The sequence below is a fragment of the Lissotriton helveticus genome, chromosome 8 (assembly GCF_964261635.1).
Source record: "Lissotriton helveticus chromosome 8, aLisHel1.1, whole genome shotgun sequence".
NCBI lineage: Eukaryota > Metazoa > Chordata > Amphibia > Caudata > Salamandridae > Lissotriton > Lissotriton helveticus.
Window position 1 is genome coordinate 306,202,247 of NC_136069.1, and position 16,033 is coordinate 306,218,279.

Consider the following 16,033-nt stretch of genomic DNA (forward strand, 5'->3'; position numbering starts at 1 on the left):
AATCACATGGACATCACTACTTCTTGCACAGCTCCATCACTTCCCTAATGGCGAAAAACAATCTGGGGATGGAGCAGATGCCCATGTGCAGTATGATCCAAAGGAGGAGTCACCTTTTCCTGTGACTTCCAAAGACTTTTCTACAACAAAAACAAACTGCAAACATCCGGGCACAACACTAGGTGGCCATCTATGCACAGTGGGACTGCAGCTCTACATGCCAAGAACAGATGCATACTGGTAAGTAGCATTTTCCTTTTGGTATGTTGCTAATAACTGTTGTCTGATTCATTTTGAGTAAAATTATGGAGTATGATGAGCAGACGGAATGTTCTTTAATATGCTCATAAATAATGTATTGAATACAAAAAGCTAACTGATTTATCTCTCTCCATATGAATATGGTCAAGGACCATTGTCTTTTGTATTAAACGGTACCCAGGCCCAAGACCATTTAGGGTGACCCCATTCAAAGCTTTCTTGCTAAGGTGCGCACATCTTCTTATTCATAGACTGGCTATTGATATTGAGACATCAATTTATAAACTCATGATTTGTTTATACTGACAGACATAGAAATGTATATTTGAAAACAAGTACCTTATTGTTTGTTTGAATTAATTGTTGCGATTGCCATAACATGGGCAACAATAAAAGTACTTAGAAGTTAACAGCAAACTAACTTGTATTCATCCAGAGACCTAGGATTGAATCCCCAAATGAAACTGAACAGGTTAACCTAACTTATATCTGTTTTCCTTGTAGTTTTTACATGGCAGCGGCAGAAAGGATAATATATTTATTGATCTTCAGTACTGTACGTTTGGTCAAGAATTAAATAAAATAATAAAAAGTTGGCAACCAAGCATACTTCCAGATGGTAAGTTTATTATATTGATATAAGGGTTTTGCTACTGCATGTTCCTAGTTTCTCTAAGCTTTTTATATATTGTAAGTGCTCTTAAACTGCCAGGCAGCCGCTTTTGAGCTATACATCATCCAAGCCTGTAAAAATAAAAACTTAACCCTAGGCCAGTGTTTCCCAAACTGTGGTCCCCGGACCCCCAGGGGTCCGTGACACATTCCCAGGGGGTCCGTAGGCAACAGTTTTAAAAGCACAGAAACGTTTCTTGTATAATTAGCAGCTTTCCAGCAACAATAAAAGTGTCAAGAGAATGCCAGTGATTATTGTACCTGCTGGAGAGCGAGGAGAGTTTTATTCAGTGGCAGCTTTGATTTAACTAATGTAGCACAGAGGGTTAATGTGCCTACTGCAAAGAACGTGTAACATGCATCTTAAAAAGCAGTATTTTATGTGCCTAGGTTCGTGGTTACTGCTTTTGTCACAGAGATTATTTTGTTACTGTGCACTTCATAAGTGACAATCGTAATCTAGCAGAGGGACCTATAAACTGTCATCAAAGAGCTGCTTGCAAACTGCATGGTACCAGTTAGTAACTTATATTTAGTATCAGTTATTCATTATCCCGATGCTGCTAAAAAGATATATTTGGGTGGAAATACATTTTTAATGTTAAAGTCAATGCTAGCCACTGTGTTATGTTCTGAATCCTGAGGTAGTGCTTTTCCAGACCAAGCACTCTTTAAACATTTTATATACACACTGATTTACATGTATTATTCAATGTCTCTATATGTGTGTGTGACGTAAAGTGCTCTGACATCCTACAATGGTATGAGAGATGCTATAAAACAAATGAAATGCATGTGACAGAGGGGCTATTACTTCAATATAAAATACTAAGGGCCAGATGTACGATCTGTCTTTATATGCGCGAACAGGTTCGTGAACCCGTTTGCGCATGCAAAAACCTATTGGGCCATGTACATAGCCTATTTCGCGAGTCGCAATTTGTTTGCGACTCTCTAAATAGGTTTTGCAACTTGCTATTTGGAAGGGGCATTCCCTTCCAAATAGCGAGTCTCAAAACCATGTACAAATGTTTTGTGGACGCAAAACTGTCACAATTAGCACCTACTTCAAGTAGATGGTAATGCATTCTCACCCCTTTGCAAATGCATGCAAAATTATTTTTTAAGGGCAGGCGGTGGTCCCAGGACCTCTGCCTGCCCTTAGAAAATGAAACGAAAACATTTCATTTTCTTTTTTTTTTTTTTTAATGCATGGTAAACAGGCTGCATTTGTTTTTTAAAACTGCTTTATTTAAAAGCAGTCCGAGACATGGTGGCCTGCAGAGCCCACCAGGCCACCATTGCTGGGAGGGCTGGCATTCCCAATGGGCTTGCAAATTGCGAGAGGCTCATTAATATTAATGAACCTCGCCATTTGCGACCACATAGGGAATCCCAAACAGTGTTAAACACACTGTTGTACATTTCATTTAGCAACTCACAATTTGCCACTCACAATGTGTCGCCAAATGCGAGGTGCTAAATGAAATGGTCGTACATCTGGCCCCAAAATCCTTAGTGTGAGAAGTTGGCCTGGTATATGATGCTCACTAGTTCTAGTGATCACCTTGTACCATGCCAAGCAACCCTTATGGTGGAGGTTGTAAAGTCAACCTTATAGACAAGCTATCCTAGGGGTAGCATGGACTAAGCAGTCTTAGGCTAAACTCTGTAAAGGCATGTGAAGCAAGCTGTTTTACCATACACAATCCCCTTGAATACCAAATGAAAGGACACCACACAGATATATATTGAAAATATATATAGGTTTATTTCTACAAATATCCCCTATACTCTTTATGAGCACAGAAGCAAATGCGTTAAAACAAAACAGTTTAAATATACAAAAGTTGCACAAATATGGATGAGCCCTTGGGGCCACCTAAACCATATACTAAAATAGTGGTATAAGAACCACTATGGGGAAAGTGAAGAGGCCTAGGGCCTGGGGAATCGCTGGAGCTGTTCAGGACTAACAGTGATGAAGTCGGGAAAGGCCCCCGGGACTCGGGTGCAGTGCTTAAAGTGCACGCATACACCAATGCAATGTCAATGGTGCGTAAAAGTTACAAAGTTAGTTATTAAGGAACCTTCCGAGTGACCTAGGAGGATGAAACTTTAGACACGGACCCTAGAGGTGTGTACCAGTGTGGGAACACCGGCGTTGCTGAGTTACCTCACCCACAGGAAGCGGGTGCATAGGGTCGAAGTAGTGTCGGGTTTCGTCACGCAGGTCGATGGTGCTTGGAGCTGAAGATGCTGCAGGCGGCTCGATGTGAAGAGTTCCGGTGGATCCAAGGGTGGATCTGAAGAGGTGAAGACCTGAAAGCAGAGGGGACAATGTTCAAAGTCACTAGCCAGTGACTACCGTGGAACCAGGATGGAACCAGGCGATGTCGGGTGCAAACAGGCGATGTCGTGAAGATTGACTCTGCAGCCACGTGGACACGGAAGAGGTCAAGGACGTCCAGGCGTTGGTCACGAGCTGTCCCACGAAGGCTCTCGCTGATGGCGGTGTCGGCAACTTGATTGAAGCAAACAGGCCTTGGCTAAAGCAAGTCACGCAGGAATCGTTTCAAGCTTCTCACTCGGACCAGCAAGGTCAGAGCGGGTGCTCCTTTTCAGGGGAGCAAGGGCCAGTCTGGAGCAACCAGACCAGCGGTGTAAGTCGTAGTTTTCGTCGCCAAAATGGCCACTAGCCGCGTGGCAAGTGACCGGGATGGCGCGTCGAGTGGCAAAGTGCAAAAGGGCCCCACGCAGATCGTGGAGATGCTGGGGGGCTGATCTTCAGTGCAAATGCTGCTCAGTGTTGGGGCTTCTCAAACCCCAAAGCACAGCGTCGAGGGTGCCTCGGGTGCTGCGCAGTCAGCTCTTCGGGTGTCTTCCAAGAGGTCCGGTCCCACGTCTCTCGGTGCCTCCACGGGTCTCTTCTTTTCAGGGACTGTGGATCGGGCTCTGAGATGTCTGGGTCTTGTCAGGCTCTGGGCTCGGGCTCTGGCGGGAGGCGGCGGCAAAGCAGACGTCGAGTTGCTGGTTGGTGCCTGTATTCACAGGGTGGTCACTCCTTGGCCACAAGGGAGATTCTCTTCAGTCTTCTGTGCAGCAGAATGTCGAAGTCCAGTCTTCTTCTTAGTTTCAAGTCGAGTTCAGGATGATCTGAAGTCTAAGGACACAGCTCCTACTCTTATTCCAAATCTGGGGGCCGGATCACCAACTAGGTCCCTCCTCTGGGTGGGACCAGGAAGGGGGGTGGTTACACCCCCTTTCCTTTGTCCAGCTTCGCGCCATGACTGGGGCTGGAAAGCCCCAGCACCGGTTTGAACTGGCATATGCACAGGGACACCTTGTGTGCCCCAGGCATGTCTGATTCTATTCAGCCCTGTCCTACCCAATACACAAAATCCTGTCTGGGGTGGTGCTAGCACCTCCCAAGGCAGGAAACCCTTTGTCCAAGCTGCCCTCGCTGGAAGGACTCCCAGCAGCAGGAGGTCAGACTTGTGTCTGTGGTGGCAGCATCCATTTTGTGATGCTGAGGCTCTGTTTAACTTTAACCGGGGTTCAGGTTAGGTACATGTCGTATCCCTCTAGAAGAGTGGAATGCTACCCCCGTCGCCAGAACTGGCGAGGGGGTAGTGTTCCAATTCATATGACACCTTACTTGACATGTTTTGATAAAGCCAAACCAAAGATAGCATTTAACCGCGAGGTTCATAATGCACTTAAGAGTATATGGTATGGCAGTATCATGGAACAGCTAAAGGACATGGTTCCGAAAGCTGCAGACAGGCTCAGCTCATGCCAGAGCACCATCTCACATATTTCCAAGCACTCTGCCTCCAGGATTGATGAGGCCTTCCATAGGAGTGGCTGATAGGAACATATGTGTCCATTTTAGGTTAGGCATAGGCATACTACACCTAAGTAAGGGGTGGTTACACCGACTTACCCCAGCTGAGTGATCAGCCAGTTGTGTCAAATATGGAGGCCAGGCCAGGGGTGGCACAATACGTGCTGCAGCCCCTGGTAGGCCTTGGAAGCACCTATGCACTGGGTACCTGGGTACACTGTTACAGGGGCCAATAAGGTGAACCAGTTCCAATTTCGTAATGCACCTAAAGTGCATTGGCAATAATTTAGAGAGAGAACAGCAGGCTGTGGGTCTGATTAGCAGGCCCACAGCCACATTAAGTCATAAACCAGTGAAGCAAAAAGCAAAAATTTGGGGTGACCATAGGATAGCAGACCCTACTCTCCTACACAACCCCCCCCCCAAACGCAGGGACATTAGACTAACCTTGACCAGTTGTGTCTTCATGTTCTAAGTGGAAGTACCTGGAGAGACCATCTGCATTACCATGGTCAGTCCATGGGCGGTGCTCCACTGTAAAGTCCATCCCCTGTAGGGAAATGGACCACCTGAGCAGTTTGGGGTTTTCACCCTTCATCTGATTAAGCCATAAGAGGGGCTTATGGTCGGTCTGAATCTTGAAGTGAGTGCCAAACAAGTATGGTCTCAACTTCTTCAGGGCCCACACCACAGCAAAGGCCTCCCTCTCAATGGCTGACCAACGTTTCTCTCTGGGGGTCAGCCTTCTGCTAATAAAAGCAATGGGCTGGTCTTGACCATCTACATTAAGTTGTGAAAGCACAGCTCCCACTCCCAACTCAGAAGCATCTGTTTGGACAATGAACTCTCTTGAGTAGTCAGGACTCTTCAGGATAGGTGCAGAGCACATGGCCTTCTTCAGGTCATCAAATGCCTTTTGACAGTATTCTGTCCACTGAGCCTTTTTTGGCATCTTCTTAGATGTCAGATCATTAAGAGGAGTCACAATGGACACATAGTTCTTAACAAACTTCCTGTAGTACCCAGTCAGGCCCAAGAGAGCTCTGACCTGAGTCTGGGTAGTTGGAGGGGACCAGTCCTTTATGGTCTGGATCTTACTCTCCAGTGGTTGAACTTGGCCTCCACCTACAAGGTGGCCCGAGTACACAACCTTACTCTGCCCTATCTGGCACTTGGTTGCCTTGATAGTGAGGCCTGCCTTTTGCAGAGCCTCTAGCACTTCCTTCAGGTGGACCAGGTGATCCTCCCAGGTGGAGCTAAAGACAGCAATATCATCCAGATATGCTGCGCAAAAGTCATCCAACCCAGTAAGGACTTGATTCACCAACCTTTGGAAGGTGGCAGGTGCATTTTTCAAACCAAAGGGCATCACCACAAATTGATAATGCCCACCTGGGGTAGAAAATGCTGTCTTGGCTTTAGACTCCTCAGCTAACCTGATTTGCCAGTAGCCAGCTGTCAAGTCAAATGTGCTCAAGTACTTGGCAGAAGCCAATTTGTCAATGAGCTCATCTGCCCTTGGAATAGGGTGTGCATCTGTCCTGGTGACAGCATTGAGTCCTCTGTAATCCACACAGAACCTCATCTCTCTCTTCCCATCTTTGGTGTGAGGTTTGGGGACCAGAACCACTGGGCTAGCCCAGTGGCTCTCTGAAGGCTCAATGACACCTAATTCCAGCATCTTTTGCACCTCAGTCTTGATACAATCTCTGACATGGTCAGGTTGCCTGTAAAATTTGTTCTTTACAGGAAGACTATCACCAGTGTCCACCACATGGGTACACCAGTTAGTCTGACTGGGTGTCGGGTAGAACATATGTCGATATGACTGCAAAACCTGTCTACAGTCATGTTGCTGATGTTCAGTGAGACTGCCATCTAAGGCCACACCATCAACTGACCCATCCTCAGGGTTCTGAGTCAGCAGGTCTGGGAGACGGTCACTCTCTTCCTCCTGCCCCTCATCTGTAGCCATGAGCAAGCCCATGTCTGCCCTGTCAACATATGCTTTCAGCCTGTTAACATGGAGCACCCTGTGGGGGCTCCTGGGAGTTCCTAGGTCCACCAAGTAGGTAACCTCTCCCTTTTTCTCAATGATTGTATGGGGTCTAAACCATTTGTCTTGGGAGTGCTGCTGGGGCCACTAGCTCCAACACCCATACCTTCTGCCCAGGCTGGTACTCAGTCAGGACAGCCTTTTGGTCATGCCAGGCTTTCTGTAATTCCTGGCTAGCCTCAAGGTTTTTGGATGCCTTCTCCATATACTCAGCCATCCTGGAGCGGAGACCAAGTACATAGTCCACTATGTCTTGCTTGGGCTTTTTGAGAGGTAACTCCCATCCTTCCCTCACCAGACATAGGGGTCCTCTTACAGGGTGCCCAAACAACAATTCAATGGGGCTGAAGCCAACCCCCTTTGGTGGGACCTCTCTGTAAGCAAACAGAAGGCAGGGCAGAAGGATATCCCATCTTGCCTGAGCTTTTCAGGTAATCCTTTGATCATGCCCTTGAGGATCTTGTTGAACCTTTCAACAAGCCCATTGCATTGTGGATGATAGGGAGTGGTGAACTTGTAGTTGACACCACATTCCTTCCACATAGCTGTTAAGTATCCTGACATGAAGTTGGCACCTCTATCAGATACTACCTCCTTAGGAACCCCCACTCTGGAGAAAACTCCAGGTAAGGCCCTGGCCACAACAGGAGCTGTTGTGGTCCTAAGTGGAATTGCCTCTGGGTACCTGGTGGCATGGTCCACCACCACCAGTATGAATCTGTGCCCAGATGCTGTAGGGGGATCCTTTGGACCAACAATGTCAATCCCCACTCTTTCAAAGGGCACCCCCACCACAGGTAGTGGTATCAGGGGGGCCTTTGTGGTACCACCTGCTTTGCCACTTGCTTGGCAGGTTACACAGGAGCGACAAAACTCCTTTGTATCTTCTGACATGTGAGGCCAGTGAAAATGACAGACAAGTCTGTCCCAAGTTTTGTTCTGGCCTAGGTGTCCTGCTAAGGGAATATCATGTGCCAAGGTAAGAAGGAAGCCCCTAAATTGCAGAGGTATGACCAACCTCCTAGTTGTACCAGGCTTGGGGTCTCTACCCTCTGAATAAAGGAGCCCATCATCCCAATAAACTTTATGGGTACCTTGAGCATTCCCAGCAGCCTCCGCAGCAGCCTGCTGTCTGAGGGGTTCAAGAGAAGGACAGGTTAACTGAGCCTGCCCCAAGTCTGCCCTAGAAGGTCCCCCTGTCCCCAGAAACTCAACCTGATCAGGTTCAAGCTCTTCAGGGACAGTTCCTTCAGGGGTCTCAAGATCATCTTCCCGTGAAGGCTGATCCTCACTTGTAGGCAGTTGGGAAGGCACAGCCTTTACCCTCCTGTTCTTCTTCTTGGAAGGTGCTTGGTCCATTGTTCCAGGATCCAAGACCTGAGGTTCAGAGAGGCACTTTTTTGCCTGTGACCTGGTCACAGCAAGGACATGTGATGATATCCCTAACATCTCTGCATGAGTCCTGTACTCAACTTCTGACCATAGAGAGTTCTCCAGGTCATTGCCCAACAAACATTCTACTGGGAGATCAGCACTAACCACAACTCTTTTTAGGCCAGTTACCCCTCCCCAGGAAAAGTTAACAAGTGCCACACTATGGCCCTCATTAGGATAGCGGTTTTTCCGCATCCTCCGGGCCGGCGGAAGAGTCCGCCGGCCCGGAGGATGCGGAAAAACCGCTGCGGAGCCTTCACAGACCCCCCGCCAGATTAGGATGGCTGGGGGGTCAGGAAGACCGTCCGCAGCTTTTCCGCCGCGGTCGCTTTCCGACCGCGGCGGAAAAGCTCTTAACATGTCTGGCGGTGTCTGTCAGACACCGCCAGGCATATTAGGATGTCAGCATTTCTATGCCTTTCCACGGCGGCATTTCCGCCGTGAAAAGGCATACGGACTTTTGTTTGGGGGCCCGTTGCGGGCCCCCAGGGGTGAAAGGGGGGTGGAGGGTGCACATGGGGGGTACCTATGGTACCCCCCTGCATTTGCGTGCACGAAGCGGCAGGCACCTCGAGGTGCCTGCCGCTTTGTGCATGCAAATGCAATGCTCTCATTTTTAACCTTGCGGCGGGTGCTGCTTGAAGCAGCACCCGCCGCAATGTTAAAAATACAGGATGTGACCGCCACCCTGGCGGTCACATCCTAATTGCACAGGAGGGACCGCCGCTGCCCCTGCGGACGGTCCCTCCTACTCTGGGGTGGCGGACGGACGCAGGTCCGTCCGCCATCCTAATCGACCCCAGTGTGTAGTAGTGACATTGCTGGCATTGGTCACCAGGTAATTATCACCTGGCAGGTATTGTCCAGGGTCCACAAAGCTAGGTATCACCATGGTGACACTGGCACATGTGTCCCTGTATGCTTGAGCCACTTTGTCATTAATCAAAGGCGTCTGCCTGTACTTGCCCATATTACTGGGACTGACAGTAGTGGACAAATCAATCTCCACATCACAGATCAGAACAGCCTGTGTAGGGGTTCTGACTAGGCCAGAATCTCCCTCAGTTCCCAAGGTGATACCAACTACCCCCTTAGTCGGTGGACCAACACTGCTGACTGTACTATTGGGTGCAGGTGCCTTAGGGGCTGCAGTGTTGGGGGCTCCACCCTTTTTACACTCACTTGTCCAGTGAGAGGTGTTTTTACAAAAACTACACCAGGGTTTTCTTTGACCTTCTTTCTTCTTTTTCTTGGAAGTTTGGGACCCACCCTCAGTATTAGTTTGGGGCCCTGTTGAAGACTTCTGGTCTTTAGCTTTCTGCTCCCCACCCTTCTGGTCTGTTTTCGTCTGGTCACCACCCTGGTTCTGGTTCTGGTTCTTTTGCTTAACTCTGGTTCTAACCCATTTGTCTGCCCTCTTTCCCAATTCTTGGGGAGAGGTTAGATCTGAGTCAACCAAATGTTGATGCAACTGCTGGTTCTGACAGTTATTTAAACTCTGTTCTCTCATAAGCAAATTGTACAATCCTTCATAGTCTGTAACCTTACTTCCCAGCAACCACCCCTCCAGAGCCTTAGTGGCACATTCAACAAATTCAGACCAGTCCTGAGTCTGTGTCTTCTGGGTGTCTCTGAACATTAACCTGTACTGTTCAGTGGTTAAGCCTAACCCATCAATCAGAGCACTCTTCAGGACCAGGTAGTTTCTAGAATCCCCATCACTAACTGTGAGGAGTCTGTCTCGGCCTCTACCTTCAAAGGAGAGCCACAAGATTGCTGCCCACTGCTCCTGAGGGATCTGCTGTACTCTGCAGGCTCTCTCAAGTGCAGTCATCCATTTGTGGATGTCATCCCCACCTGAGTGATTCCTTCTCCTCCTTTGCTCCTGGTTAAGTCCACTTGGGGGTCTGAATGGGTTGGACCCACTTTCAGTCCCAAATGTGCTTAAGTTAGCCAGGTTAAGCCTGCTGACTAGCACCTGACTATTTCTCTCATCATCAGACCCACTTTCCTCCTCCTCCTCCTCTTCTTCCTCATCCTCTGGCTGAGTATCTCCAGTGACCTGGTCTTCCTCATCTATCTGGATGACAGGGACAGGGGCAGGGGTGTCAGTGTTGTCATCTTCAGTGGGAGAGCCTCCCTCTCCAGTCCCTGAGGGGCCTGGTTTGGAGGTCTTTAGAGCTTCAGACTGGTCTAAAAGCTCTCTGAGGTGACTTGCTGTAGGGCTAGGACCCGTTTTGATTCCTCTTAAGGAACACAGCTGCCTCCGTTCTTTAAAAGTAAAGATAGCAAATTTGGATGGTGCCCTTGGAGGGTCACTCTCAACAGAGATAGGTCCAGTGGATCCCTCTGCTCCAGACATTGCTCTAGTGTAGGTGGATATGTTGCAATCTACCTGCACTGGTGTTTGCGACCAAACCTATCTAGTAGTTGTAGTCAGGGTGTGCTACTCCCTATCCTCTACAACAACTAAGTTCAGTAGAACTTAAGTATACTAGTCTTGTTTTAGTGTACCTATCAGGTACCTGTACGATCTTTCAAATGATACTCTCCAAAGATTGTAATGGTAAAACAACAGCAAGCTCAAATCCCAATCCGCTGCTCACCAATGTGAGAAGTTGGCCTGGTATATGATGCTCACTAGTTCTAGTGATCACCTTGTACCATGCCAAGCAACCCTTATGGTGGAGGTTGTAAAGTCAACCTTATAGACAAGCTATCCTAGGGGTAGCATGGACTAAGCAGTCTTAGGCTAAACTCTGTAAAGGCATGTGAAGCAAGCTGTTTTACCATACACAATCCCCTTGAATACCAAATGAAAGGACACCACACAGATATATATTGAAAATATATATAGATTTATTTCTACAAATATCCCCTATACTCTTTATGAGCACAGAAGCAAATGCGTTAAAACAAAACACAGTTTAAATATACAAAAGTTGCACAAATATGGATGAGCCCTAGGGGCCACCTAAACCATACACTAAAATAGTGGTATAAGAACCACTATGGGGAAAGTGAAGAGGCCTTGGGCCTGGGGAATCGCTGGAGCTGTTCAGGACTAACAGTGATGAAGTCGGGAAAGGCCCGCGGGACTCGGGTGCAGTGCTTAAAGTGCACGCATACACCAATGCAATGTCAATGGTGCGTAAAAGTTACAAAGTTAGTTATTAGGGAACCTTCCGAGTGACCTAGGAGGATGAAACTTTAGACACGGACCCTAGAGGTGTGTACCAGTGTGGGAACACCGGCGTTGCTGAGTTACCTCACCCACAGGAAGCGGGTGCATAGGGTCGAAATAGTGTCTGGTTTCGTCACGCAGGTCGATGGTGCTTGGAGCTAAAGATGCTGCAGGTGGCTCGATGTGAAGAGTTCCGGTGGATCCAAGGGTGGATCTGAAGAGGTGAAGACCTGAAAGCAGAGGGGACAATGTTCAAAGTCACTAGCCAGTGACTACCGTGGAACCAGGATGGAACCAGGCGATGTCGAGTGCAAACAGGCGATGTCGTGAAGATTGTCTCTGCAGCCACGTGGACACGAAGAGGTCAAGTACGTCCAGGCGTTGGTCACGAGCTGTCCCACGAAGGCTCTCGCTGATGGCGGCGTCGGCAACTTGATTGAAGCAAACAGGCCTTGGCTAAAGCAAGTCACGCAGGAATCGTTTCAAGCTTCTTACTCGGACCAGCAAGGTCAGAGCGGGTGCTCCTTTTCAGGGGAGCAAGGGCCAGTCGTGTAAGTCCTAGTTTTCATCGCCAAGATGGCCACTAGCCGCGTGGCAAGTGACCGGGATGGCGCGTCGAGTGGCAAAGTGCAAAAGGGCCCCACGCAGATCGTGGAGATGCTGGGGGGCTGATCTTCGGTGCAAATGCTGCTCGGTGTTGGGGCTTCTCAAACCCCAAAGCACAGCGTCGAGGGTGCCTCGGGTGCTGCGCAGTCAGCTCTTCAGGGGTCTTCCAAGAGGTCCGGTCCCACGTCTCTCGGTGCCTCCACGGGTCTCTTCTTTTCAGGGACTCTGGATCGGGCTCTGAGATGTCTGGGAGTCTGGGTCTTGTCAGGCTCTGGGCTCGGGCTCTGGCGGGAGGCGGCGGCAAAGCAGACGTCGAGTTGCTGGTTGGTGCCTGTATTCACAGGGTGGTCACTCCTTGGCCACAAGGGAGATTCTCTTCAGTCTTCTGTGCAGCAGAATGTCGAAGTCCAGTCTTCTTCTTAGTTTCAAGTCGAGTTCAGGATGATCTGAAGTCTAAGGACACAGCTCCTACTCTTATTCCAAATCTGGGGGCCGGATCACCAACTAGGTCCCTCCTCTGGGTGGGACTAGGAAGGGGGGTGGTTACACCCCCTTTCCTTTGTCCAGCTTCGCGCCAAGACTGGGGCTGGAAAGCCCCAGCACCGATTTGAACTGGCATATGCACAGGGACACCTTGTGTGCCCCAGGCATGTCTGATTCTATTCAGCCCTGTCCTACCCAACACACAAAATCCTGTCTGGGGTGGTGCTAGCACCTCCCAAGGCAGGAAACCCTTTGTCCAAGCTGCCCTCGCTGGAAGGACTCCCAGCAGCAGGAGGTCAGACTTGTGTCTGTGGTGGCAGCATCCATTTTGTGATGCTGAGGCTCTGTTTAACTTTAACCGGGGTTCAGGTTAGGTACATGTCGTATCCCTCTAGAAGAGTGGAATGCTACCCTCGTCGCCAGAACTGGCGAGGGGGTAGTGTTCCAATTCATATGACACCTTACTTGACATGTTTTGATAAAGCCAAACCAAAGATAGCATTTAACCGCGAGGTTCATAATGCACTTAAGAGTATATGGTATGGCAGTATCATGGAACAGCTAAAGGACATGGTTCCGAAAGCTGCAGACAGGCTCAGCTCATGCCAGAGCACCATCTCACATATTTCCAAGCACTCTGCCTCCAGGATTGATGAGGCCTTCCATAGGAGTGGCTGATAGGAACATATGTGTCCATTTTAGGTTAGGCATAGGCATACTACACCTAAGTAAGGGGTGGTTACACCGACTTACCCCAGCTGAGTGATCAGCCAGTTGTGTCAAATATGGAGGCCAGGCCAGGGGTGGCACAATACGTGCTGCAGCCCCTGGTAGGCCTTGGAAGCACCTATGCACTGGGTACCTGGGTACACTGTTACAGGAGCCAATAAGGTGAACCAGTTCCAATTTCGTAATGCACCTAAAGTGCATTGGCAATAATTTAGAGAGCGAACAGCAGGCTGTGGGTCTGATTAGTAGGCCCACAGCCACATTAAGTCATAAACCAGTGAAGCAAAAAGCAAAAATTAGGGGTGACCATAGGATAGCAGACCCTACTCTCCTACACTTAGTACTTTGAGTATTTGTTTTGTGTGCACACGTATGTATTTTTTTCGAATTACTGTTTTAATGTTTGAAATTTAACTCATACAAATTGCTTGGGGGTCCCCGGCTTCCAGTGGTGCCTCAATGGGGGTCCTCAGAAGTCAAAAGTTTGGGAACCACTGCCCTAGGCTATCCAGGCCCTGCGGGACCCCATTTTATCTAACAGTAGTAGTTATTGTTTTATTTTGCTGGTGTTTATGTATTGTTTGATCACGGTTTTGGTAAAGAGACATTTGCACAGAGACCCTGCATAAGGCTGTAATGCTGCACGTTGTTTTTGTAAAACGTTTGTCCGAGGCATATGAGCTGCAGATTGTACATTTAGCAATAGATCGCCACCTGGTGTTGGGCTCGGATGATTGCAGGTTGTTGTTGTCTTCTTGGAAGAAGTCTTTGTAGTCACGAGATAGGTGACTACTCCCTTGGACAATACTGCGCATGGTCATCGACTCCATCCTCAGATTGTTTTTTTCCGCCACTGGGTTCGGATGAAAGTTTTCCGCTCCGGCTAGAAAAGACTTTTTCGGCATTTTCGAAGCGTTAAACTTTAGACAAACAACTTTCGACATCGAAGACACTTTTCGACATCACCAGCTACATCCCAGTGCATCGACGCGGGCCGTTGGGCCCATCGGCGCCGTACGGCCTACGCTTCATGGAAAGAACTCCATTCACGAGATGCCCGGTATGTCGAGCAAAATTCCCTCATAGCGACCATCACGAGGTTTGCAACCTCTGTCTCTCGCCAGAACACGACGAGTCGACCTGCACAGCCTGTGCCTCCTTCCGATCGATTAAGACCATTCGGGATCGGAGGGCCCGTCGACACGAGATGAGGAGATCAGCACCAGCACCGGAGGCCATCTTTGAAAAGGAGATCGTCGAACAGGACGTCTCCGAGGACGAGAACCCAATCGAAGATATCTCCGAGGACGAGGCTCCACTCGTTACCGAGGAAGACTCGCCTGATCTCCAAATCATATTGGGAGCAGAGGACTCTGACGACTCGATTCCATCTCGACAACCCGTGAGTACCTCTGCCCCTGCACCACAGACACTGCCCAAACCAAAGGCAACGGTCAGCACTCCGCCCATGGGGCCCAGTAGAGACCGAAATCTACCCTCAAACGCCCCGCCTTCCGGCTCGGCTCCGAGGAAAAAGACTATGCCTTCCAGTGCCTCGGCACAGAAAAAACAACATATGCCAATTCCACCTCCTCCATTGGCAACGAAAAACCGTTCGACACCGAAGGACTCTTTGGGACCGAAGCTAATACACCCTTCGGCGCCCAAAGACTCTTCGGCACCCAAACCTAAACAGGCATCGGTACCGAAACCAAAAAAAGTAACGGAACCAAAAGCTTCGACTCCGAAACCATCCGGCTCCAAAAACAAAGACGGGAAGATAGATCCCGGCGCAACAGGACCAACAAAACCTGTCTCCACGCCGAAATAAATCTTCGATAACGGTACCAAAGACCACAAGGCCTGATACACACAAGCCTAAGGAATCTTCGGAACCGAAGAAATTGCCACAGGACTCAAAAACTCCTCCTAAGGCAAAAAACGCTAAAGAACCACTATCGACACCGAAAAAATCGGCGCCGAAGAGGACTATACAAGAGGAAAAACTATTTAGACCAGATCCAAAGCAGAAAAAGGTCTATATCAATCCAAAAACTGGACATGTGGAAGAAATTCCACACAAGAAAAGGCCAGCAGACACACCACTTCCAACTGTGGTTCCTGCCAAAAAGGATTGTGCAACATCTACAATGCACCCTTCCTCTCCTTCACCTTCTTCCTCTCCTATCACTCCATATATTGAGCCTATAACTTCTCCTGCTCAATCTCCTGCATCATCACACCACACTGAAGAGGAGTATGATTTAGGTGGGGGGGATGATGTACCAGATACACACACATATCCCTTACATGAGGATGAAGAGGTCAAACCAGATTATACCAAGGAGGATGATGCATATAATTTCCAACCAAATAATGCACCAGACATACCTGATCCTCAGTATTACCCAACAAAACCTTCCCCTCCAGAGGATAGCATTGGGTTTAATCATTTACTGAACAGAGCGGCACTTTACCATGGAGTTCCAATGCACTCTGATGCCATTGAGCAGGATTTCCTATTAGATACTTTTGAGCAATCACAGAGATCTACTCAAATACTACCTATGATCAAGATGGTCATTAAACATGCCCCAGACATTTTTAAAGACCCAGTAAGGTGTAGGGTACTAAACCCAAGAATAGAAAAAAAGTATAGGCCAGCACCATCAGATCCTACCTACATTAAGGGACACCTACCATTGGACTCTTTAGTGGTGTCAAATGCACGCAAAATAGCCAATTCCCAAACTTCTGGGGA

The 16,033-nt window shown here is 48.6% G+C and overlaps 1 protein-coding gene across 1 annotated transcript in view; it reads left to right on the forward strand.

Moving 5' to 3' along the window:
* The window catches only part of ZMYM2 (zinc finger MYM-type containing 2), an 893,704-nt gene that overhangs the window by 827,802 nt on the left and 49,869 nt on the right, over positions 1 to 16,033 (forward strand). The window contains exon 21 of the mRNA XM_078658875.1: positions 766 to 880. Within this exon, the coding sequence (XP_078515001.1) occupies positions 766 to 880 (115 nt within the window). The remainder of the gene's footprint in view (positions 1 to 765; positions 881 to 16,033) is intronic.